This window comes from Zalophus californianus, chromosome X, assembly GCF_009762305.2.
Source record: "Zalophus californianus isolate mZalCal1 chromosome X, mZalCal1.pri.v2, whole genome shotgun sequence".
Lineage (NCBI taxonomy): Eukaryota > Metazoa > Chordata > Mammalia > Carnivora > Otariidae > Zalophus > Zalophus californianus.
This window is the reverse complement of record NC_045612.1, coordinates 27,424,972-27,449,647: the sequence shown is the minus strand read 5'-3', so window position 1 is coordinate 27,449,647 and position 24,676 is coordinate 27,424,972. Positions and strand designations below refer to the sequence as shown.

The following is a 24,676-nucleotide window of genomic DNA, read 5'->3' as shown; positions in this document are numbered from 1 at the left end:
AATTGACTGTTGAATGTACCATCATTTCACGGAGAGTGAGACCCAGAGATGGTGGTGACTTTGAGAAGGTCACACAGCTAATGCTGTCACACAGCTAAATCTCTGCTGACTTTCAGGGTCACCTCTTGTGATAATATTGCAGACAGCAATTGATCACATAGACCCATCCAATGAGCAATGCGAAGCTGATTGCATGTGAGATATTTCCACGAAAACCAGGTTCATTCTCAACTACCTTGGTTACAAGGCAAATGGCATATTTAAGCCATTTCAGCCCTCAGTGCTGATTACTAAAAATGACAATAATCACAAAGCCTGACATTTATGAGTGCTTTTACTTTTTCAAAAACACTTCCACACCTATTATCTCTGAAACCAGGAGAGGGAAAAAAACCTACAATACTTATCTCTCTGTTTCTCTCCCGCAACCTTAAAATAACGATAAGTGGGCAATTATGTTAAATTGTTGACTTTTCCCCCCCGGCATGAGACATCATGAATTTTCAGCCTATTCTCAAAAAGTTACCCTTCTACGGAAGGAACCGGAACCGGCAATTTTTCAGGCTATTTTAAATGTGCACATGCTTAAACTAATACAACAGATATTTATTTTCTTTCATTTCCCTGATTTTATCTCATTTTCAGAATGCAAGGAATTAAGACAAGGTCAGCCACTGAGGTGGCCCCTGCACCGAAATCCTGCTCTGTTTTAGCCATTTCCTGAACCTGGGCTAATAGGACCCAAACAAATCAGACCTGACCCTTCCTTGATGGACTATAAATGTACAGCCAAGGATCATGAAAATTAGAGCCGTGGTTTGGGAATTTTTTAACCTGCAAGTCACCCTTTTGTGTTAGTGCGTTATTACAATGTGTTGTGTAAATGCGGTAATTAAGAGCCAGTAGGTTGTTCCAGCGATAAACCCAGATCACGGGGGGCTTGTGACATAGCCAGTGAAAGTCTGTCTCTGTAAATCACAGCAGAATAGGGATTTAGCTGCTGAATTACCAAATAAGCACATTAGCCTCCCTCCACAGCTGCCAGTCGCCTCAAACTTTCAAATTCTTCTGATTCCGCCCCCGCTTACCCTGCTTCACTCCCTTAATCTTGGGGAAAGTGCACCAGCTTAGCTTTCCTGTGTAGCTGTACCTTCCTAGAGGGGGTCTGCTCTATGAAACAAGCTACCTGTGCCTGGGGGGACAAGGCTTTGTAAGCCCTCCCCCCACCTCACCCTAAAATTGTCCCGGCTTTAGTTCTATCCAGGAATTTAGACTTCTAGTGTCCGTATTTTCCAAGCTGACAGCATGCTTTGTGTGCTTTGGGGAACACTGGAACAGAATATTTCAATGGAACCACCCTGAACCCCTTGACTGGAAGGAGAGTTGCACGACCAGTACCTTACCTTGCAAGGCACATCAGGAAGTAAGGGATGACAATGGGAGAGATGCAGTTAAACTTTGATTAAGTAAAGAAATGGTTGAATGATCATTATGATTTATAGAAGAACCTCATTAGAGAAATGCAGCTTTGTTATCTTCAAAACTATATAGGGACTAGAATAACCACTGTGACGCTAGGAAAGCATTTAGGGAACTTGTTTTCCTAAATTCAAAAAGTGGCTTGCAATTAAAATTAGTTGTGTTTCTTTTCATGTGGGTGCTTTCAAAGGACCTAAAAAGAGTTTGTTCTCTTAAGAAATTCAAACGCGTCCTTCCTTCCTATCACCAGCAATCATGTTTTTGATCTCCTGCATTTGCTTAGCAAGTCTCATATTCAAAGACGGTAAAAAGTTATACTTTAGAACAGCCCACTTTCAAATGCCCTCAGCTTCCTATTTGGTGGCCCTTAGCTGAATGAGATGATACTATGTTTCCCATATGTATAAGTGAGAGCCTCAGTTTTGTGTGTATTTCTTCTTCCATGTATGTCTACAATCCTCCTCTCCCATGCCACCATCTCTTAACCACTTCTCTTCCACACCCAGAATTCTTTGACATTCTTGGGCCTTGGGTCATGGATGTGAATCTGCATCTGCCTTTTACCTGCAACAAGATGGACCTTTTATTGGCAGAAGCCATCCCTAAAGGTAGACATTTTGGATGCCCAGGGTTAAGATGGATCCCAATGACTCTTTATTGACACTGTTATGTGTGTAGGCAAGAATCATTACAGATCGATGGCACTTCCTGGGTCTTAGAAGAAGTTCCTGTGAATCACCGAGACTGGTTTGGGATCAAGGAGTAGGGTGAGTATATTATGCTCTTCGTTGGTTTGCATGTCTCTGTGCTGGTGCTGCCTCCTGGAAGTATGAAGAACCTGACAGTTTTCTTTGCTGGTAGTGACTAAATTTGCTCCTTGAACTTTACTCAGGTCTTCTTCCCAAGAGCAAACCCTCACTTTCTCTCAAGTGGCTGCTTCAAGCAAGGGACCTTTTTTGCCTTAGGAACTGAACCAGTCCAGTGACTGCCAAAACCACTGATTTTTGCCAGATGGTGTTAAAGAATCAATTCTACCACCAGGAAAAAGTTGTAGTCCAGAAAAAAAAATTGTTTTAATTAATCCATTCTAGCGATTTTTTTTGGGGGGGGGAATTGCGTGGCCTTAACATGATTTCTATGATTAAGACATGATGATTTGCCTTTGGTGTTATCCTGATAACTTGAATGTGTTTCTTATTGACAAATAATGACTAAAATGTTCAACACCTGAGCCACTGAAAGAACAGCAGGAGAGAAAAGCCTGCAGGTAAGAATGCTATTATACAATTGCCGACAGGAGAGACACGGCCACAGAGGCAGAGTGAAATGGTGTGTGTCTCTACCCTTTCTGCCCCACTAAGACGAGATCATTTGGTTTCCTTTCATCTGGAGAGAAGGTTATAGAACTACACTCTCCGAAAGGCAAGACAGCCATGGAACCGAGACGTGAAAGATTTGAAATGATTGAAATATATGCAATGAGGGTGGGAGCTGAAGTTGGTGGAGAAGGGTGGGGGCAAATTTATGGAGAACAATGGAAATCCATTCTCTTTTGACTTTCTAGAGAGCGGTACAGCATTTGGCCCTTGGCACGTGAGGCAAATCCCCATTGGTCGCAGGTGGCAAAAGTGTGTTGCAAGCACTAAATTCCCCATAAAGCTTAATTTCATCTGGCCTTGAAGCAAATATTTCTCAAAATACAAACTGAAGGCAATGGCATACTTTACATCTAAAAAAGAGAGCGAGAGAGAGAGCAAGAGAGAATGAGAGGGAGAGACTGAGTCTGCTGGTGTGTCTTACATAGCCTCACTGCTGGAAAGGGCAGAGAAGTGGATGCTGGACTGCGTGCTAGGAAAGATGGAATGGGTCCTGGCCTGGCAACCGGTAGTCAGCTTTCAGATCTGACAGATAGAGCCCATTTGTTGCAATCTAATGGAGCGTAAGCTAAGACTGATTATTTTTCTATGGGTCATGCTCAAGAGAGGGCTTTTGGGGAGAAAAGAAGATACCGACACCCATCAGATTAAACTCTCAATGAATATTTTGCCTAGAGTCGGGGCATGAACTCGACGTCTTCAGAAACACGTGTCATGTGAGTTTCTGATCTAACGTGAGATCGGTTTCTGTCTTGTCTGGCTAGGTTTTTCTTTCTTGGTGCCATTGGGATGAACTAAAGGAAACACATTTATAAGTCGTAAAGCCCAACCAAATTTGATAGTTTGAGTTTTTAATGGCTCTTAAAACAGAGTTTTCAAGTGCATCATATCAATTATGACTTGGGGAAGTATCTGTGGCCACGTTTTAACCAAAACTGGCTTCTCCAGATGCTTAGCATCTTCCCTGAGCTCCTTCTCTCTATCAGGGACAAATGGAGTAAGAAGTCCTCCCAAACAAATTGGGTTGTGTGAGTTAGTCCACAACCAATAATGGTTTTGGATTCCTGTTCTAAAGGGAGAGGTTGGACAAAGTCCCGGTTTGGCAGAAGTCCATCAGTGAAATTCACAACTTGTGGACTCAAGGGGTCTATCAGTTTGATCTAAGAGATTATCATCTATAAATGCATTGGCTTTACTCACATATCCACAAGTGACTTCTGGAGCTGCTTCTCTAGCATAGATGCTCATCAATAGGTTTCAGTCACTAGCATTGTTAGGCCCTTAGTAAAATGACTCACAGCTTTCAACTCCTCATGTTATATGCATGCATTATTGAATTTGCTCTTTGCACTTGCATTAAATTATGGTCTAATTAGCAAGGAGTTAAATAGGTCTCAGCTACATTTGTGAACTACATAGATATAAATTCTCACTCAGAGGGAGCTTCTAGCAGCTAAGCTCTGCATAACTCTGCAAATCATTGTAGCTGCCCCTGGGGGCTGAGGGTTGCCTGGGTGGCCAGAGCCCAGTAATGCCAGCAGTCGTATGGAACATGCTCCCAGGTTGTGGAGAAAGCTCAGGCTGATCCAAGGGTAGAAGGATTGAAATGACTTAAATCCTCATTCTCCTAGAGTCCTGCATCCAAAAAGCCCTGTGAAAGAATTGGATAGAGATTTTTTTTTAAGGGCTCCAGATTCTAGTGTAGCCTAGGGCATATACTGAACTACGATGACCTCCAACAGCTAGTGTATGGAGAGGTGACCTATCCCACGATAACCAACAGAAAAGAATATAAAGGACCTTAGAGTAAATCCTTTTATCTAGCAAAGAATCTTCTCTTGCTTGGTCATCAATTGGCTTCAACTTAATAAATCAAGACCTACCTGGGCAGAGATGTCTCTAGCTGCCTGTCTGCACATGCCTGTGATTTCCTGAATGATGCTAGGAGTTTTTCAGAAAAGGTGAGGGAAGCAAGTGAGCAATTGGGAAAAGTGACTTGTCCCCGTGAGAACCTGAAATATCTTCAGTAGAAAAACCAGTGAAAGAGAGGATGGCTGGCAATCCTCCCTCCACTGGGCTGAAGACAATTCTAAGAAGTCACTCAACAGGAAAAAAATCACTAGGTACCAAGAAGCAAGGGTCAGTAAGTTGGAGTGAGGTTTAGATGAGGCATGGGGTGAGGGGAGGGCTTCCAGCTTAGGTTGTGATAAGCTTCCATTGTCATCATCCAGATGTTGGGTTGTTAGAGCAGGTTCTTCACTAACTATGCAAATACATCATGCTTACTCATATATTTCTTTTACTTCTCTGTGATCTCCTTGTCTGTCTCTGTAAGCTATGTATTTATACATATATCCACCCCTCCTAAGGGCACCATTGAAGATCTTCTGGCATCATTAATTAAACAGGCATTTGCTCTTTAGGTGTCCCTGCTCAGAAAGGAGAAGTGAAGCCATTCAGAGCAGAATCCATCCCATAGTCTCTTGGGCAGATATATCATACTGCCCCTGGGATCCTGTATTTTTCAGGCTCAGAGACATAGCCACAGTACAGATTTTTATATCAACACTTCCAGGATCACCATTGGGAGGAAGCAACTTGGTCATTAATTCACTAGGCCATTTTTTCCTTCTTTCCCACTCTGGGAAAACTCAGCACCCTTGCATCGCTCTCCCCACACTTCTCTGTTCTTTGTTCATGGCTCCAGACTACCTATTTTGGGGTATTTCCTGAACTCAAAATTGAAAAAGAAATAGGACACTTCTTTTGAAATATATCAAAAATTTTAGTTACTTTTTTTTTAAGTAAACAGTTTCCACATTCACAGTAAAGGAAATGGTCTTCTTATCCTAAAACTGTCTCTGTATGTAACACTGGCCATCACTAAGTTAACACTGACCCAGCTGGCACATGCCAGGAATGAGCTGGAAACCTGGACACCCACCACCCAGGCCTGGATGCTTTGGATTCATGAGCACCGTCCTTTGTAGCTGAGGTCCTGCCAGGTGTGGATGGCAGAGATAAGCAAAAATCTGTATCAGCCAGTTACAGGTTTTTTTTTTTCCAAAGTAGGACTCATTTTCAAAACATTATGATTTATATTACATACAGCTAGTGTATGGAGAGATGACCTATCCCACGGTATAGAAAAAATAGATGTCACTCCATGACTATTCTCCATGCTCAGGAAAGCTTCATGTGCTTTCAAATGACGCTAATTCACCTCTGTTCTTATGCTCTCCATCTGCTCACCAGTCCGTACACATTCCTATGACTTCAGGTGCTGCGGATCGTTCTCTTCTTAGGGGGAGCTTTACACTCTTCCTCCCCGAACAGTTTTTAAACAAAACGGAATAGAGTGTTGGAGTCTGTAAATAGTTACTCTGGTCCATGTCCCATTTCCCAAAGAAGCTTTGTATTTTAACAAGGAATGTTGCGCACACTTAAAGGTATGCGAATTTCAGGTCCCCATGAGGAAAATATTTTTGGAGCGGGGGACACTTCCCAGACCTCCTGAAATTACACCACAAAGCTCTCCTGGACCCTTGCCTTCGTCTTGGGAGCGCTGTACTCAGCAAAACGTTCATAGCAAGCCCGCCAAAGGGGAGAATGCCTGACTAATTTCCATGATAGGAATCTGACCTAGTTTGTTTAATTCTTTCTGTTCTCTGTTGAGGTGAGTACAATAAATATTTCTGACTTATAATTCTCTGAGGTATCAGTTAAGGGCCTGCAGTAACTGCTCTGAAGCCTTCCCTTGGAGACCTATGGCAGCAGTGAAAGGCCCCAGCCACCAGATATGCCCTTGCTAGGTTGATAGCTATGTGGAGTATGGTGGTCCCCAAAGACAAACTTCATTAGGAACATCCAAGCACGAAGAACAAAAATAAAGAGGACTGCCACCCTTTCGTGTGTTCCATTGGAAAATGCACTGTACAGAGTTGAACAGATATTCATTTGCCCTCTGGCCTGCCCCATCATTTGCTGTGCAGGCTTGAGCAGGTTGCTTAACCTATCTGTGCTTGGGTTTCTTTACTTACCAAGTAGAGGCCATAAATCTCCCTTCTTAGGGTGATCATTAAATTCGAACAATAAGTAGAAGTATGATAATTTTGTGAGATTCCCAGGCTGAAAAGCAAAACGCTAAAAGAGAGTTATCTATTCAACAAGCATTTGTTGAGAGAACAATTCTAAGCGGGGATACCAATATGTAAGCCACGGTCCCTGCTCTTGAGAAGCACACAGTTTAGGGGGAGTTATGAGACATGGGAGCAAATAATAAGGAGGGGAGAAAATACTGAGGTGGGGAGCGAAAATGGCTTCATGGAGAAAGCGACATTTAAAATGACCAAATGCCCACCTAAATCCTCTTCCTTTAAAATCTCAAATTGTGCGTGCGTGCATGTGTGTGTTGGGGGAGGGTGTCAGCACATGCGGTTGGTTCGGATTGAGCTGGGCAGTACATCCCGTAAGGTACAGTAAGAAAGAAAATCCTGGCAGTGATTTCTGATTACAGCTTTTATGCTCCTTGGCTGTGCTCCTGCTTGAAATGTTTGTTTTTCTCCTTCATTTTTATTTAGAAATTCCCAAACGCACATTGGTTCCCTGCCAGATTTCATAAGCCCTGGGATTTTTTTTCCCCCAAAGACTAAACTTCTAAAAGTATATCATTTGTCAGGTTTCTCTAAAGTCCCGGGGCACCGGATGAGGTCTGGATGCTCTAAGGCAGGGTTTCTCAACCTCAACCCAGCTGACCCTGGGGACTCTGGGGTGGGGGGCTGTCATGTGCACGGTAGGGTGTCTAGCAGCATCCCCAGCCTCTATCCACTAGATGCCCGTGGTGTCGCCCCACTCAGTTGTGACAATGAGAAGTGACTCTAGACATTGCCGAATAGCCCCTGGAAGACAAAAGGACCCCTGATTGAGAACCTTTGCCCTAAGGTAACCTCCATGGTAACCACGGAGGCCACAGACGTGGAGAGCGGTTACCAGCCTTTCTGTGGAGGCCACTGGATGGCCTTGGGGAGGGCCAGGCCATTTGTCAGAAGTGGCATTCTAAACTGCTGACATACTGAGCCTGGGTTTGGGCAAGAGTGGATGGTGGCAACCTAGGATAAGCCCTAGCACAGGAAAAGCCTTCCCTCCTCCCAAACCGGTGCTTCACAAATTCTGCTTTGTCCCAGGACCCCTTAAAAACTATAGGGAACTCCCAAAAGATTTTGTTTATGTGTGTTATACCTACTAATATTTACCATACCAGAAATTAAAATGGCATTTTAAAAGCATGTATTCATTAATTTATTTTAAAATAATAAACCCAATATATGTTAACATAAATAACATACTTTTTATGAAAACTGACTTAGTTTTCCAAAACAAAATTAGTAAGGAGCGGCACTGTCCTATGAGTTTGCAAATCGCTTTAATATCTGGCTTCATAGAAGAGAATAGGATTCTCATTTCTGCTTTTTCCTTCAATCTGTTGCAAGATCACATGTCGTGAAGCCTCCAGGAAACTCCACTGTGCAGCAGGAGGCAATGAGAGTGAGAAGGGCAAGGAAGGTCTTAGTATCATTAGAAAAATAGTTTTGATCATGGGGACCCTCTGATGAAAAGGTTTCAGGGATCCTCTGGGGGTTCTTGGGCCACACTTTGAGAACTATCCCCTAAACTAACATGTAACACTCTTATCAACCTAGCTCACTTAATGGTTGACAACCTTCTTTAAAACCCAGGCTCTCTAGGGAGATATCTCTATTTGGACCATAGCGTGAGTGCCTTTAATCACACTGCTCTGTTCCGGAGATCCAGTAAGAGCCACTGTCCTAAGGAAATTGAATGAAGTCATCTGAAGAACATAGTAACTTGAGGGAGGACAGGGACCAGTAAGGGCTTCATCAGAGAGCAGCGGGAGGGCGCTGCGCCCTGTACAATAAGAAAGGGGGAAGCACAGAAAGGAGAAAGAAAATGCTTAGTACTTTGTGCTGGGCTCCTGATGGAATCAGGCACCCAGGTGCCATTGGGAAGCATCCCCCTACCATCGGAACCTGGGTGCCAGTGCCTGGCTTAAGGCATAGCACTGGGGGTGAGCTGGTGATAAAACAAAAACTAATAAGGGGAAAGGAGAAACAGAAGGGGGCCAGACAGTGGGAAGTAGGAGAGAAGGCAGTTCCAACACTGATCTCAGGGCCATAGATGGCCTGTCTGTCCTTTAAAAATCTTAGACTTGGGGCGCCTGGGTGGCTCAGTCGTTAGACGTCTGCCTTCGGCTCAGGTCATGATCCCAGGGTCCTGGGATCGAGCCCCGCATCGGGCTCCCTGCTCAGCGGGAAGCCTGCTTCTCCCTCTCTCACTCCCCCTGCTTGTGTTCCCTCTCTCGCTGTCTCTCTCTGTCAAATAAATAAAATCTTAAAATAAATAAATAAATAAATAAATAAATAAATAAATAATAAAATAAAAGTCTTAGACTTGGGGCACCTGACTGCCTCAGTCGGTGGGGCGTGCAACTCTCCCTCTCAGGATTGTAAGTTCAAGCCCCATGTTGGGCACAGAGATTACTCAAAAAGAAAATCTTTAAACATAAATAAATAAGTGAAATTAAAAGTCTAAGACTTAACTCTCACTGTCAAAAATATCTTAAAGAGGCTCCAAGTTTTGAGTATCTTTTGTTGCTTTGCATCCCAAGCCAAACCTGTTGGCATTTGAGAAGGCTAAGGTTCTGAGCACTGATTGAAGGAACTTGTTTAAAATATAAAAGGACCTCAATTTCCTGGTGAGATACAAAATGCACATATTCTGGCTGCCAAGCCCAGCACCAACCGAGAAAGTGTCACCTCCCTGACACTCAAGGTTTATAGCTTTTCAAATCTCAAGTACTCTGAAATTGCATATTATTTTTAAATGATGATACATTTCTCGGAATATCTCAGGATGAGATGGTCCCTCTGCTCTCAACAGCAAAGGGGGAGAGAAAGGAAATAGGCTTCGAGGACTTGGTCCGATAGAGGCCACATCTCTGGGACTACAGGAAGTCTTCTCAATGACCGGATATGTTGGTGGCTCCAACATATCCCAAATAAGCTAAGAAATTCTATGGCATGTTCATAGTCACAGAAATGTGTCTGCTTTCCCCCTTGTGAACTGGTGGTGTTCAGCATAACATGCACTAGTATTCGCAATATTGTTCATGTGACTCTGAACCCACAGTAGCTTATTGCATTGTAATAGAATTATGCCACCCTCTAAATATAATGCATTTTTTATCTGAAGTTACAAGAGATACTTTACTTAAAATCCATTAGCTCTAGAAAGACGACGGGGTAAAGGTCACTATTCCTATTTTACAGCTGAAGAAATTTCTAAGAGAAGAAATCTTAACCTGGGACCAGTAGGGTTTCCTGCATCTGCCCAGTGGCTCGGACAGCAGGCCCAATGCTTTAAGAGGCGAAGGGCTACAGAGCAATGGCCTGGCCTCCTGGAGCTTTAGGAGCCTCTCAGTTGAGGAAGTCTTCTTTTAGGAGAACAGCTTACCTAAACTGCTTCTCTACAGTACTACCCACAGTGGCAGAATCAGTTTGCCATCTTAGATCATGCCATATTAATAATCCATTTTTAAACAGTCTGGTTCACCCTCTCGTTATCTGAGTTGACCACCGACCTACGGCCACACCAGAGAGACAGCCAGTCAGTAACAGAAACAAGCCAGAGTCCAGTTCTCTCGTGGTTGAAACCCCTCTCAGCCACAACTCAGAGGTCCACGTTCCACTCTCAATCCTAAGGCCAGGATGTGCGTAAGAATTCAGTTTGTGGAGTGAAGACATGTCTGCAGGACAGTTCTTTCTGAGATCAGTTTCATCTGGGCAACAGATCTGTATAATAAAGGACAACTAATCAGAAGGCACGTTGTGTACATAGAATCTACTTTCTCTTCTGTTCCGATTCATCCTTTTGTCTTGTCCCCCCCCCCCCCCCCCCCCCCGCTCCTCCATAGAGCTTGCTTTCTGTCTGGAAGTACAACAAGACACCCGGTTAGATCAAACCTAACACACCTCCGCCACAAAGCTACCACAAGCTGCCGCCGGACGATTGTCACTTGGGGGGAGACCCCCTCCCCACCACACACAGCCTATCTGAGGAGTGCCTGTTTTTCTATCCTCATTATTTAACAGTGTGTGCCGATTACTCAAAGCGATATGGGCAGGCCCTGGTAAATATAGCGTTGCTGTAGTGTTAACTTTTTATAAGGTAATGCTCAGGTTGCCTGCAGTGTTCTAAAATTACTCTGTGGCCAGGGCCCCCTGCTTTATCGCTTTCTATAGTTTTAAAGTAGTTTGAAGCTTGAATAACATAAAATAACATAATATAATGTTATTTATGTTATTTCCCACGTGAAGAACGCCTGTAAACCTTGCAGTATTGAAACTCAGTGAACAAGGCATCTTAGACAAGCTGAAAAACAAATGGTGGTACGATAAGGGGGAATGTGGAGCCAAGGACTCCGGGAGTAAGGTCAGTCGCTGAAGGTCTTTTTGTACTGATTAGCAATCACATTTTGAACCACTGTTTATTTTCTACCCCAAAACGGCTTTCCTTCCCAACACACCCCCCCCGACACAGTGGGACCCCTTTATAACACCAGCGCTAAAGGCACGAGGTGGGCGCCCCGCTGGCAGAGACCTGCTGCAGAGCATCAACCATTGACCTTGAGCGGACCGAGCTAGTGTTGACATTGGAACGCAATCAGGCCCACCGCACTTCCAAAGCTGTGAAAAGACAGAGCTGTGTTATAAGGGGGTTTTACTGTATTTCACATTTCGAAAGTTCAAAGAGAAAACCTAACAACAACCACAACCAAAAAAAAAAAAAAAGATCCAGTTGTGACAGTACTTTCTCTTAACCTCTTACAGTGTCAGAGACTTTGTAGTTGTAAATACCTTTGGTTATTTGTACATTATGTCGATCCCATGTGAAAACAGTCAAAGAAAGAAATAATAAAGACTGGTCTCTGTAAGCAGAGTGATTAGCCCCCTCCCAGCTGCTGTCATATTGAGTTCAGCATCTATATGGATCTCAAATATCATTAAGTCTGTCACACTTCTCTCTTCCAAAGGTGTCATTTGAATCTCTGTACGTAATACTTTTGAAATTTAGTCGCATGCTCCTTAAGGGTATACATTGTCAGGATAACATCACATTGATAAGCATGAAACACTCTTCCCCGCCTCCTTCCTGCCCCCTTTGCTCCCCTAAGAAAGTTCTTTTTAGTTTCAATTTTTGCCTTGCCTTTTTTTGAACTAATATTGTGGTATCAGTTAATTCATTTCATGAAATGCCACTCATTTCCCTGTGCAGTGAACCATTTTGCTACTGGTTTTCCACATCCCATGACAGGGAATTCTGTGAAACTTAAATACGTAGAAATGGAAACTGTTCTTGTTGCTATGACCTAACGCGGCTTATGTCCAAGGCTATGTCCTTTTCCCCTGTCAAATACCACATACGTGGAGCAATCTCAGGGCAGAGGGAGGGTTGCCAGAACTGGTCCATTTCCTAGTGGACCGTGGGGCATTCCTTGCAGAGAGCCTGGCCAGCCTCCTTAAGGAAATGATCCATTGTTTCATAAGTGACAGAAATTCCCACTTCTCTAGTTACCTGTCATTCACCCTAGAAGAGTGACTATTTGAGAGGTTGTTGTAGACGTGAGGCTCACACATACCCCCTCCCCGACCATGCAATTCAATTCCAATTGGCCTTCTTATTAAAGTAAACAAGTATAGTGCTGGCTCCTATAGCAATAGAATTAGGACGTGGCCATTATCTGTTCACTGTGTTACCATGTCAATACGATATCCAATTTACTGATGTGACAATCTGGGTATTCCATTCAATGGCATTCAGCAGCAAAATGGTTACATTCCCTCTAAAAAGACTACAAAATGCTATTTTATTTTATTTTTTTCAAAGAAAGGCTCCGGGCCCTTGGTGTGTCCTACCTCAAGGTAGGGCTCAAGGCACCAACTTTTTTCTTTCCATTGTTCGGCAGTTCAGTTTTTGCTTTTTCATACAGGCAGATAGTCAGACTTGCACAGTTCGACCTGAAAGTCACTGACCGGCTTCCTCAATTTTTTTCTCCCATTTTAAATAGAAAACAGAGAAGCATAGTATTTTTTTTTTTTAATAATTCACTACATTCCCTGGAGTAAAGCTAAAAATGAGCTGGATTTTTTTTTTTTTTTTAATCATCAGCCTTTTAGAAAAGCTTTCTGATTTGTATGGAGCCAATTCAGGACCCAGTGGGTCCTCCTGACAGTTTTCCTTAAATTCTCAGGAAGATGGAAGGGAGCCAATTCTTTGTGCTGGGCCCTTGTTCCAGCAGCGTGAAGACTTGCTGCCCTGAGGATGCGAGCTCAGCAACCAGTCCCCAAAGGGAGCAATCTCTCAGCCACCAGGGGAAAGGGGAGAGTTAATCCCTTTTAAACAAACCCTCGCTAAGTAACTCCTCAGAGAAGAATATCAGGAACCTCTAATATTCTCACCTGGTATCTTAAAGACAAGTTGTTGACAAGTTTGTCACAGGGAGAATGAGGGAGAAAGGGGCGTTGCGGGTCAGAGAGGGGAAAGAGTGCTTCAAGTTCCCAAATGAAAAGAGTGTTACATTTCTAGAGATTATGGCACATCTCAACTCTGGCAAATGGCACTTTGCGGCCAGCGGAGGAATGAATTGGGCTTGTGTTTACACTTTTGCTCCCGTGCCCAAGTGCTGTTTTATTTAGTCCTTGACACCATTTTGAGGTACCAAAGGAATTAAGGAGTCAAAGTAAATGAACAGCTAGGTGAGGACCACAACTGTCAACAGAAGCACAATCTACCATCTTGCAGGCCATTGTGAAACATCAGCCAGTTGCCAGAGTCGACTCATAACACTTATTTACATCAATGTTTAGTTATTTTGCAACTTAGAACTATCCTATATAGTTGTCATGTATTGTGATGTCCCATTGCTTGTGTTTTCCCCAAGAACTAATCGCGTTGTTCATTTCTCTTAGGACAAGACCAGCGCTCTGAGCCTGAGCAATGTGGCAGGCGTTTTCTATATACTTGTCGGAGGTCTGGGGCTGGCCATGATGGTGGCCTTGATAGAATTCTGTTACAAATCACGGGCAGAGTCCAAACGCATGAAACTCACAAAGAACACCCAAAACTTTAAGCCTGCTCCTGCCACCAACACTCAAAATTACGCTACATACAGAGAAGGCTACAACGTGTATGGAACAGAGAGTGTTAAGATCTAGGGGTACGGTCAAGGTCTAGTAAACTAATCAGCCTTACCTTACTATATGTTAATCTCTCTCTCTTTCTCTCTGTTTTTTTACTTCAGTTTGTTGTTTCAAGTATGGTCTGTTCTTTGCAACCATTTGATTCTTTGAGAACAATGGTTGCACTTTCTTGTCAGGCGGTGCTGCTTTTCTAATAGCGCCGTCGTAATCGTACTGTGGTGTGTGATCCAAAAGGAGAAGATATTCTCTAGAGCAGCGCTGTTCAATGGGAATGTTTGTGAACCACATATGTGAACCCCATGTATCATCTGAAGTGCTCTACTCACCACACTTTTTAAAAGTAACACAAGTGAAATTAATTTAATGCTACATTTTCTTTACCTTAACATATCCAAGATCTCATCTCAACATGTTCTCAATATCAAAAGTGAATGAGATAGTTTATGTTATTTTCTTCATGCTACATCTTAGAAATCTGGGGTGTATTTTATACTTCTGCTACATCTCAACTCGTACTAGCCACCTGTCGAGCGTTCAGTGGTCGCATGTGGCTGCCGTATTGGACAGTGCAGTTCTAGAGAAAGCAGCGGCCCTGGAACCTATGGTAGAGTGAGGAATGGGAGTGGGGCACTGACGTCTTGACAAATGCAGTGCTTCTGTAAGGGCACAGTGGTTCTCTTAAGCCTAAGCCTGAGACCATTTCTTTAATCTTTGAGTTCCTTTGTTGTCCCTTTCTTGGAATTGATATTCAGGTAAGTGTCTCCCAAAGAACAGTCTAGGCTCCCTGCTGTTGGCTGCCCCAAATCTATACTTAGATGAACCTGACTGATGCCACCTTGACTCTGGCAGCTACAGCTAAACCCCCATCCCTACCCCAACCAGTAGCTCAGATGTGTTCAAAGGCAAGCTTGAAGTGGGCTAATCTGTCCATTCTGGAAGTGTTTAAGAGAATATAGTCTTGTTACCTCCAAGTGCATCTGTCATCACTAACACACCTATCTGAAGGGGAACAGAACAATTAGCAACTTCACAGCCCTCATTCTAGGTGGGAGGTGTTTTACCTCATGAGTCAACATCAACACGAATTCCTTGAATGCTCACGAGTTTCTACAAATGCAGTATTTGCATTTTGATCTCCTTGTATTTCACATTGTGGAACGAAATTCAGCCTCCTTTTAAATAATATTTCATGCACATAAATCATACATAAATCATGTGTCTTCACCATGGAAAGCATTATCTTGTTTGGTGAAGTTGCTGGTTATTCTCTCCTACTGCAGACCGCAACCCTCTGCCACAACATGAACTAACCCACTAAGTGTTCCCATTGCATTGCTGAATGGACAATACATAGATCCATCTGTAATTAGCATTGTTTGCATGCAAGTGTTTCATGTTCCAGTGTGCTTACAATATTTTACTCTTGAGTATGTTATATACGTCCATTACAATTCGGGGCACGTGATTTGCTTTTTCAGAGAGTAGAACATGGGTGATTTCAGCTTACCTTAATTATATCCCAAATTCTGAAATACTGGCATCCAAAGAAAGAATACATCTGAAATCGGCATAACAGTTTTCCAAGTGCTCTCACATCTATTGCCTCATTTGAGGCAATGGGTCACGAAGTGTTTTCCCTTTCAGGTAACTAAGACCCAGTCACGCCGAGTGACTTGCTCAAGGCAACACAACTAGGTAGTGGCCATTCTAGGACTAGGACCCAGTCCTCCTTCCTCCCATAGCTGGATTCCCTTTGCTAAACCATTCTGCCTCTAACCACCCATGGCCTGGTGGCCTCCAGGAACCTTGAAATCCCAACGGGATCCCATCAAATGGAAAGCAGATCCTAAGTCTGTGTCCCACTTTTTTACCAAAAAAGGCATGTGCCTCACTTCTTACACATTGCATGTGAGGTTGTATAGTCAATATCTCCTGCTTTCCCCAAAAAGAATCTTTCTGAGACAAGTATCAGGACTCGGGGTCACACAGGCCCCAGACCCTCTTTATTACCAGCCATTCCATCCGGGAAGCTATAGTCTCTACTTCTCGACTACTACAGCCTCAGTCTCTTGTTAAAGCCCCAGAGCAGTGCTTCTTAAACATCAGTGTATGTCATGAATCACGTGGGGAACTTATGAAAATGCAGGTTTAGGTTGAACAGGTCTGCGATGCTACCTGAGAGTCTCCATTTCTCACAATCTCCCAGGCCATGTTGCTGCTGCTGGTCCAGGGAGTAGTAAGATTCTAGAGAAAATGATCTCAGGGCATATAACTTAAGGAAGGAAAGGAAAGAGGGAGGGAAGGGCAGAGGGGGAAGGACAGAAAGAGGAAGAGAGAGACAAAGAGAGGAAGAGAAAGAAAGAGAAAGCTGGGGATCGGCAAGCCTCTGGGCAGAATGTTGCAGTCCCCAAATGGAAACCCAGAAACAAGATTGCCACAACATCTGTCTCCCTGGCTTCCCTTTAGTCATCTTGGTTGATCCACTTTGTGAGGCAAAATTCAGGCTAAAAGAGGCAAAAAATCACATTTAATAGACATCAATGCCAATGTGGTTAGGGCCCAGTTAGCTAGCACCTTGGCAACCATCCTAGGATGAAAAGAAAAGCTGGGGAAACCCTCAGCAAACAAATCTGTCCTCTGAGTCTATGTGAAGTCTCCACACAAGAAGGAAAAGCCTCAGAGGATGCCAGAAAAATCCTTCCATGTGTCAGTCCAAGAGGCACACAGCAAGCTGAGCAGGAAACAGAAACCTCTCTGCTGTTCTCAGCCAGTTTGGTCACGTAATGTTGGTTAAGTGAAGGGTGAGCCCTATATCCAACCATCTTTTAATTCCCACGAAGTTCTGGAAGACCTCCTAAGGACTTATTTGTTACCTAGTTATTAGGCTTCCAGTTCTCCGAATTGGCCTCAATCTGTCACCGCCTGTGCAGGGGCACAGAGATCAAGAGGCACCCTGAGATTTTACTTTTATTGCTAATTATCAGAGCCCGCCTTAGGAGTTTGTGGTACCATTAATTCTTCAGGAAAACTGACTCCAGGGCAAATCACCTGCAAAAATATGATCCAGGTGAAACCTGGTTAATAAAGACCAACTCCTGGAAGGGTGGCCCCCAAGCATGCCTCGGCAGGTGACTGGCCGCCGAGTGTTCCAGATTCCCTGCACCCTAGAGTTGGCTCTGCTAATTGTCTTAAGAGACTCTTCCCAAATTCCCCATTGCTGTCAAGAGCTACTTCTAGCTTCTTTGGTTTCTTCAACAATATTTTTGAAATGCTTCTCATTTTCAAGACCTCAAGATGCCTGAAGTTAAGGGAAACGATTTCCATTTTTCCCCTAAGACAGTTCCGTTTTGTCTTCCCAGAAAATGTTAACTTTGTCCATGTGGCCCATTTTCAAAATGATCAATTTTCCTTCTGCAGCCCATGCATAAACATTCTTGCTGGGGAAATTGTCGGCTCAGGAGAAAAACAAGGGTTCCCTTGGTATAGAGGGAAAGGATGGAGGAGAGGGGTATGAGCTTGAAGAGGAAGCAGGAGAGTGCCCTGCGGGCTTCAGAGTCAGGGGCAAATGAATGCCCTGCCCAGGTTAATCCCTCCTACGGTGGGGGCAGCATCAGCATCCCAATCAGGCCTCTAACATCCAAGCAAAGACCCCATGGATGCCAAGCCTGGGTACCACCGTTCTGACCTCTTTCTGGTATGTGCTGCCCCTTTAAAGTCCATGTGCTATTTTCATATTGGAATAACCAAAGCTGTAGGTATTAAGAGAGACAAGCTGTCACCTTTCCAGCAATGAACGGCACATTTTCTTCTCGCAGTCAAATGGATTTCAATTGAGCAAGCCACACAGAACACTGTTTATCCTCTGTCTTAGGTAAACAGTCCCCTGCCACAGGTTCTGCAATCAGAATACAGCCTGCAGGTTAGTTGTTCTGCACATCTCTATATAAATGCTACCAAGACTTCCTAGTCTACCTGCATCCTAAGTGATCAATGCCTGGAGTTAGACTTCATGTGACATCCGTATATTCCTTAGTACAAGGCACAGTAGAGAAGGAACCTAATTTAACCGATGGCAAAGCATTTGCATCAGGAAAGAGAATTTAAATAGACTTGTTGCCTAAAGCCAGTCAAACTGGGTGCAGCCCCAGTGATGCCAGTTTGAGAAAACACTCATGGTTCTCGTCCAAGATAGACTGAGCCATAAGAAACGTCAAAATCCCTAAGAGAAAGCCTGTTCACATGGAAGTTACCCCCTTGCCTTTGCAGGTCCCGTCCCACTGGCGGCATGTGATGAGAGGAATCACCGAAAACGTGGCTGCTTCAAGGATCCTGAGCCAGATTTCACTCTCCTTGGTGTCGGGCGTGACACGAATATTGCTGATGGTGCAATGACCTTTCAATAGGAAAAACTGATGTTTTTTTCCTTCAGTGCCTTACGGAACACTCTGAGACTCGCGACAATGCAAACCATCATTGAAATCTTTTTGCTTTGCTTGAAAAAAAATTAAAATAAAACCAACAAAAAAAATGGACATGCAAGATTCCAGTATGCGAAAAAAAAATCTTATTAAAAAAAAGTCAATTCAACAAAAGCCATTCTTTGATACCACTGCTCAATATACAAACACCACGTTCTTTAATACACACACACACACACACATGCACACGCACACAGCACACACACATACGCACAAAAAAATTTTTAATTCCAGTTCAGCAAATAGGCCCATCTCAGCTAAAATAATTAATTCCTCCTGATTAAAAAAAAAAATCTCTGACTCCCTGTGTTTGGGAAGACAGACTGGCATTTCTTCTAGGATCTGCTGACCAGATGTTTTTGGTAGTTCCTGTTGGTAGTGATGTTGTGTGCACCCTCTTTCCTTTCAACATTGCTGAAATGTGTGTATCTTTAGAATGTAAATGCGACACATAAGAAAATTCAAACACTTTGGAAAAGGGACTAAGCCTTGACTTCTCTGTGTTCTTGAAATGGTTTCATGAAAATGCTTTGATAACTTCCCACTCGGTGAAGGGATTAACAGAGCTTTCGAAATTGACTTTTGTGTGTAGCAAAGGACGGGGCACTATCAGGCAAACCTCTCGGTGCTTTCCTAAAACGGATCCCGGGGCTCTCCAAGAAGCCTGGAATTGCAGCTCACAGATCTGTTTTTCTTGCTTCAGTGTGCATTTTGAGTCAATACAGCTGAGTATTTAGCATTGAGGTGAGGGAAATGCTGCCTACACTCCCAAATGTGTTTAGAGTATCTTTCTCAGAAACAACACTGTGTCTAGCTCTGCTTTCTCTGCTAAGTATATGCCTTTCAAGTGTACACCTCGGAGACAGGACCGCGTCGCCAGGCGGGCCAGTGGGTTCAGACCACAGTTCTCAGTCCGACTTTTACTCTTGCTAGGTCTGTCTTCCCAGCTGTTGCCTGTTACTGCCCGTGGCTCTCCGTCAGACTGCATGTGTCCTTTTCTAGTTTGCAAAGACTAAAACGCATTCCCAAACCTACTGCTAAACCCAGGGCCTCAGCATCATTCCTAGGTCCTTGCTCGGAGCCATCTCTCCACTGGCTCTCTCAGAAGAACGCTCCACTGCTCCACGGGCTATCAAGTAACTAATTGCGCACCTGCCGTTGGCATTATCAGAACAGTCAGAGGAAATAGTCTCCGCTCACTAATTACCTCCTATATAATGACGTATGCTTTCTGTAGTTCAGTAGTTCGCTCTCATCAGTGACGTGCATTGGGAAGTTTCCAGACTGTAAAAACTAGGAGTTCGAATTCATTTCCCAAGTGTGACCTTTAGATGCTTAGCCGACTCGCTGCCCATTTGCTCTTGTCTTCAGAAAAGGAAGGAAGAAGTCTCGTTCCAATGAAACGTTTCCAGAAAAGTGTAATATAAACTTTGATTCCAAAAATTGTGTCATCAGCGAATAACTCACCTGTCAAATTTTAAATGGTATTGAACAAACAAAAGAAAGCTGTTGTGTTTTTGTTCTGTTTTGTTTTCATGAACCTGTGACTTTCAACTTCTGAATGCTATGATGTCCAGAGCAGGAAGCTGACGCCGTGCAAATGTGAAATTGTATAAAACAAATCAACCGACCTACACACAAATGTTTTCAGAGGCACTGTATAAAGAGAAATGTATGTTTATTGACTCAAATCAGTTTTTCAGAGGAAACTTCACTGGGAATGAAGAGGCAGGTAAATTGGTTTGTTATTTTTTAAAAACTTGCATGTTTAAAAAAAACATTGATTGCTTCAAATCTCTGCTACTAACTTCAAGCTATGGGAGTTTGGCGGTAGTCACTTGAGGATTTTTTTTTTTCCGATTCTTTTCTTTTCGTTGTTAAAGCTGTACTTCAGTGAACAGAAAAATTGCCAAGCAAACTAATGGCCGTAAAAGCGTAAATTGCATGTGTGGGCATAAATTACGGAGCCTCATTGCCATGAGGTATTGTACAAAGTTTTAATACATTTTGTAAATAAAATTGTAAAGAAAGCATTCCGTGTCTATGCTTTGACTGTTTAAAATTTACTTGGATGCAGGTGCCAAGACGTTATTGTTCACTAATTTGCTTCCCACCAGAAGCTTTGCTAACGATGTCACAGTCACCTTGCCGGTGATTCTCATAAAGGATGACGCCACCCCCGCCCGACACTCAACTGCAACCACACACAGTCAGGCTCAGAGCCCTTGACCTAAATAGCAGTGTGCCACCCAGACCTTAGGTTAGGATTGTGGGGATCACCAACAGCGAGTTGGTGTCTACAAGCAGCAAGAAGCAGGACTTCATTGATAGGGAAAGTTTGACCTCAGGGCCTTCCGTTCCCATTCTTTGTCTCCTTTGGGGACCCTCTCCTCAGAGGCTTTGACCCTAACCTTGGTCTCCCATCCTCCCTTCTCCAGATCTGACCTCCCAGCAAAGTGCCCAAACTAAGCATTGATGTTCTTCAATAACACTTCCAATTGCTTGCCCACATCATTACAAAGTATGTGTCCTGGTGCTCTTAGGTAACTGGCTACAGTTTGTACTGCGGTCTGAATTCCTGAGAGTAACTTCACGTTCCATTGGAAAAGAAACTTCATTCCACCCAGGGTCACTGATCTAGAGTGCAGAGAGAAGTAATGAACTCAGGACTGTACTGATTTTACGACGGTTCTGCAAGAGAAATGAAAGGCCGCAGATCTAGTCTGATTTGTAGATTCTGAATATGGAATACGGTTTTATCCAATACATATGGCAAGTGTTTATGTAGAGGCCAGTTTTATATTCTGATCCCCATAGGAAACAGGGGATAATGATAGGAGGGAAGGAAGGGATCATTTGCTGCTGAGCCAGGAAAGAAGAAAAGGGCAGCTGAGATGCTAGAGTGACAACGGAAGGAAGCTATCCGGGGTTGTGGAGTTTGGAACAGGGAGCACGAGGCCTTGGAGACAGAAAACTCAGAGTGGGAAAGGAAAGCTCTCAGAAGATTCTCAAGTGTAAGCTGATGTAAACACACTGAGGTTAATTTGGTCGGGAGGCCTCCCATCTTCACTGTCCTCGGAAATGGCAACAGGCTGGCCAACCATCATGCTTTATGACCCTTCAGTTGCTTTCCTCGTCTTCGGTTGGGACACCCACAGCAGTCTCACCGGCAGAGAACTGAGTCCCTAGGGAGCAGATTCAGTGACCAGATTGGAGTAGTGGTTCCCTGGTGGGGGGGGGGGGTGGCTGATAAAAATCAGTTCAAGTACCAAATGATGCCCCCCAGATCTTTTGAAATAATAGATTTCTATTTTAACGGGAACTTTCAATTGCTTACGCCGAAGGAAAAGCCACTCTTAGGTGCTATGGCAGAGGATGATAGAGCGCAATTTGGGTTCAGGTGGGGTTTAGGTTTTTGTTTTTTGTTTTTTTCCCCCTTGGTGGGAGGGAGAAGTGAAAGGAATACGAGTAGTCTTTCTCAGATCACACTGCAGGTAGCTATATCTCTTGCTTACACATCAGGTCAGACTTGCCAACCAGGTCTGCAAAACGGTCCTGAGCTTCAAATCCTACATGCCCCCTGCCCACGCACCAAAGGAAAATGCCCCTTGGTCCCTGCATTGGTTTCCTTGCCTGTCAAGATTCATATCCAATCGCATCGTAAAATCTTCCAATGGGAAAGGCAAATATACTCAAGGAAACCTTGGTAGGCTCAGGCAAGAACTGTAAATCATCTGCCTGATATTGGGTGGGGAGAGAGGGTTGACTGTGACTTGGGGAGATGAACCTAGAGGAGGAGAACACATTGAGAAGCAAGAAGCAGAACCATTATTCCTCAGAATGTAGAGTCCTGCGGGACGCCTGGGTGGCTCAGTTGGTGAAGCGTCTGCCTTCGGCTCAGGTCATGATCTCAGGGTCCTGGGATCGAGTCCCTTGTCGGGCTCCCTGCTCAGTGGGGAGTCTGTTTCTCCCTCTGTCCCTCACCCCACTCATGCTCTCATGCTCTCTCTGCCATTATAGGGTGGAAGCAACCACAGATAATATGTAAATAAATAAATAAAATCATTAAAAAAAATGCAGACTCCGGGAAGCAGAAGATAGAGTAACATGCTGTCTCAAGAAGGGCCACGAGCCAGTTATATCACCAAAACCTCCTATCAATCAGAGCCAGCTAGTCAGCTGCTCCAGGCCCTACCCCTCCCCTCTTATCCTCACCCCGTTGGACTGGGCTTTGGGGCACCAGTTTATTACCAGATCATTTGGCAGAGAGGACACTCAGCAGCAATATATCTGCATTCAGTTGTGGGCACACACAGAACGTGGCATCCCAACAGGAAGCCTCTTTTGAGTCTGAGGCCACTGGAGAGACTGACGGTTTCACCCCCATCACTCTGGACTTAGAAGAGAGTGAAAAGCGGCATGGAGAATTAATGAAACTTGCCTCTAGAACTGAAAGCCAAAGAATGAGGTGCTAGGAGATGTCCCGCACATCTAAGACTAGGAGTCATAGACAAGACATTCATATTCAGTGAAGATGCAGGGCACACTTTTGGGCTTTCTCAAAAGGCTTCCTGGGAGGCCTTTTGTCACTGTTGTCAGGAGAGGATGGAGGGAGGTATTATGGAGGGTCTGTCATTGTCCCAAAACTACCGCCACTTCCTTCGCATCCTCAAAACCGAGGGTTCACAAACTCATTTGAACAGGCAAGCTGCCCTTCTCTTTGACAGGCATTGTCCTTGTAACGTCACAGATGATGCAGGAGCAAACTTGGCTCCTGCCCTCAGGGGGCCTGCAGGCTTGGTGGCAAGGTAGACAATGAATCTACATGCATTCATGCCCAGCACTTAGCTCAGAAAAAGAACTATAAGGAGCCTAACATGAAGACTTTCCTCCTGCCTCTTCCTTCAGATGTGTGCTTCCTAATACAGTCAGGTGGAACTTTTGTGCCTCCAAAGCTGTGAGCCTCTTCAACTGAAGGGTCACACCCGGCCCTTGTAGGCCCCTAGCTGCTGAGAACCTCAGAATGATCACTTTCCTGCCACCCTCGAAGCAGGAGATATTTGCTTATTTATTGACTCACAATGCCCTTGCTATAAAAGTATAAAAGAACCAAGGTGCCTGGGTGGCTCAGTCAGTTAAGAATCCGACTCTTGATTTTGGCTCAGGTCATCTCAGGGTCTTGAAATCCGAGGCCCGCCTTGGAGTCCACACTCAGCACAGAGTCTACTTAAGATTCTCTCCCTCTCCCTTGGCCCCTCTCCCCACTCGCACACACACTCTCTCTTGCTCACTCACTCTCAAAAAAATAAATAATAAATAAAAAGTAAATACAAGTATAAAAGAAGCTGCAATGTCAGCCTAAGAAATAATCCTCTCCCCGTGCCAGCAGATTTGGCAAAATTGGCCTTTCAGTGGTTTCACCGAGTTTCAATTCTGTAGCAAAATGGCTGATTTAAATTCTTCCTAATAAATAGTCACGAAGCCTGCACAAGTCAAAGCTCTGGCAACAGCTCGCAAGAACCTTGAATGTAGGCTGATGGAGGAAACAGTTTTACAAATATTTCCAAACAACATTGCCATCTTCCCCCATGAGAGTGCTAATTTTCTTGAAAGACTGGAAACCCACTCTCAACCTGGTAATGACTTTTAAGGCCTACATTTTCCCCACTTACAATAGAGCTTTGGAAAACTTGTTACTCCCCATCTCTTATTCCTCAGCAATTGTACTATGGCTTCTACCCCACCACTCCAGAAGAACTGCTCTTGACAAGGTCATCAGTAAACTGCAAATCCCACTTTATAGCAATGGATGGCAAACTTTGGCCCACAGGCTAAATGTGGCCCACTGCCTGTTTTTGTTAATAAAGTTTTATTGAAACACAGCCATCCCATTCATTTACATATTATCTGTGGCTGCTTTCACCCTACAATTGCAGAATTGAGTACTTGCAACAGTATTGCCCACAAAGTCTAACATATTTACTAACTTGCTCTTTACATAAAAAGCTTGCTAACCCCTACTTTGCCCTACTTGATAGTCATTATCTTATTTGGCCTCTTTCCAGAA

At 43.9% G+C, this 24,676-nt stretch overlaps 1 protein-coding gene across 6 annotated transcripts in view; it reads left to right on the top strand.

The window, feature by feature from the left end:
• GRIA3 (glutamate ionotropic receptor AMPA type subunit 3) overlaps nt 1-20,635 on the top strand; it is a 279,988-nt gene extending 259,353 nt beyond the window's left edge. For 4 of the 6 annotated variants that reach the window (XR_003522558.2, XM_027607886.2, XM_027607887.2 and 1 more), the window contains 3 exons: nt 11,249-11,363; nt 13,901-14,148; nt 18,398-20,635. Coding sequence is in view for 5 of the 6 variants with exons in the window: in XM_027607886.2 (XP_027463687.1) it covers nt 11,249-11,363; nt 13,901-14,146 (361 nt within the window). In the remaining variant the exon portion in view is untranslated. Of the gene's footprint in view, nt 1-11,248; nt 11,364-13,900; nt 14,160-18,397 lie in introns of all 6 variants that reach the window. The other 2 variants (XM_027607889.2, XM_027607890.2) reach the window with 2 other exon arrangements.
• Nucleotides 20,636-24,676: the final 4,041 nt, after the last annotated feature.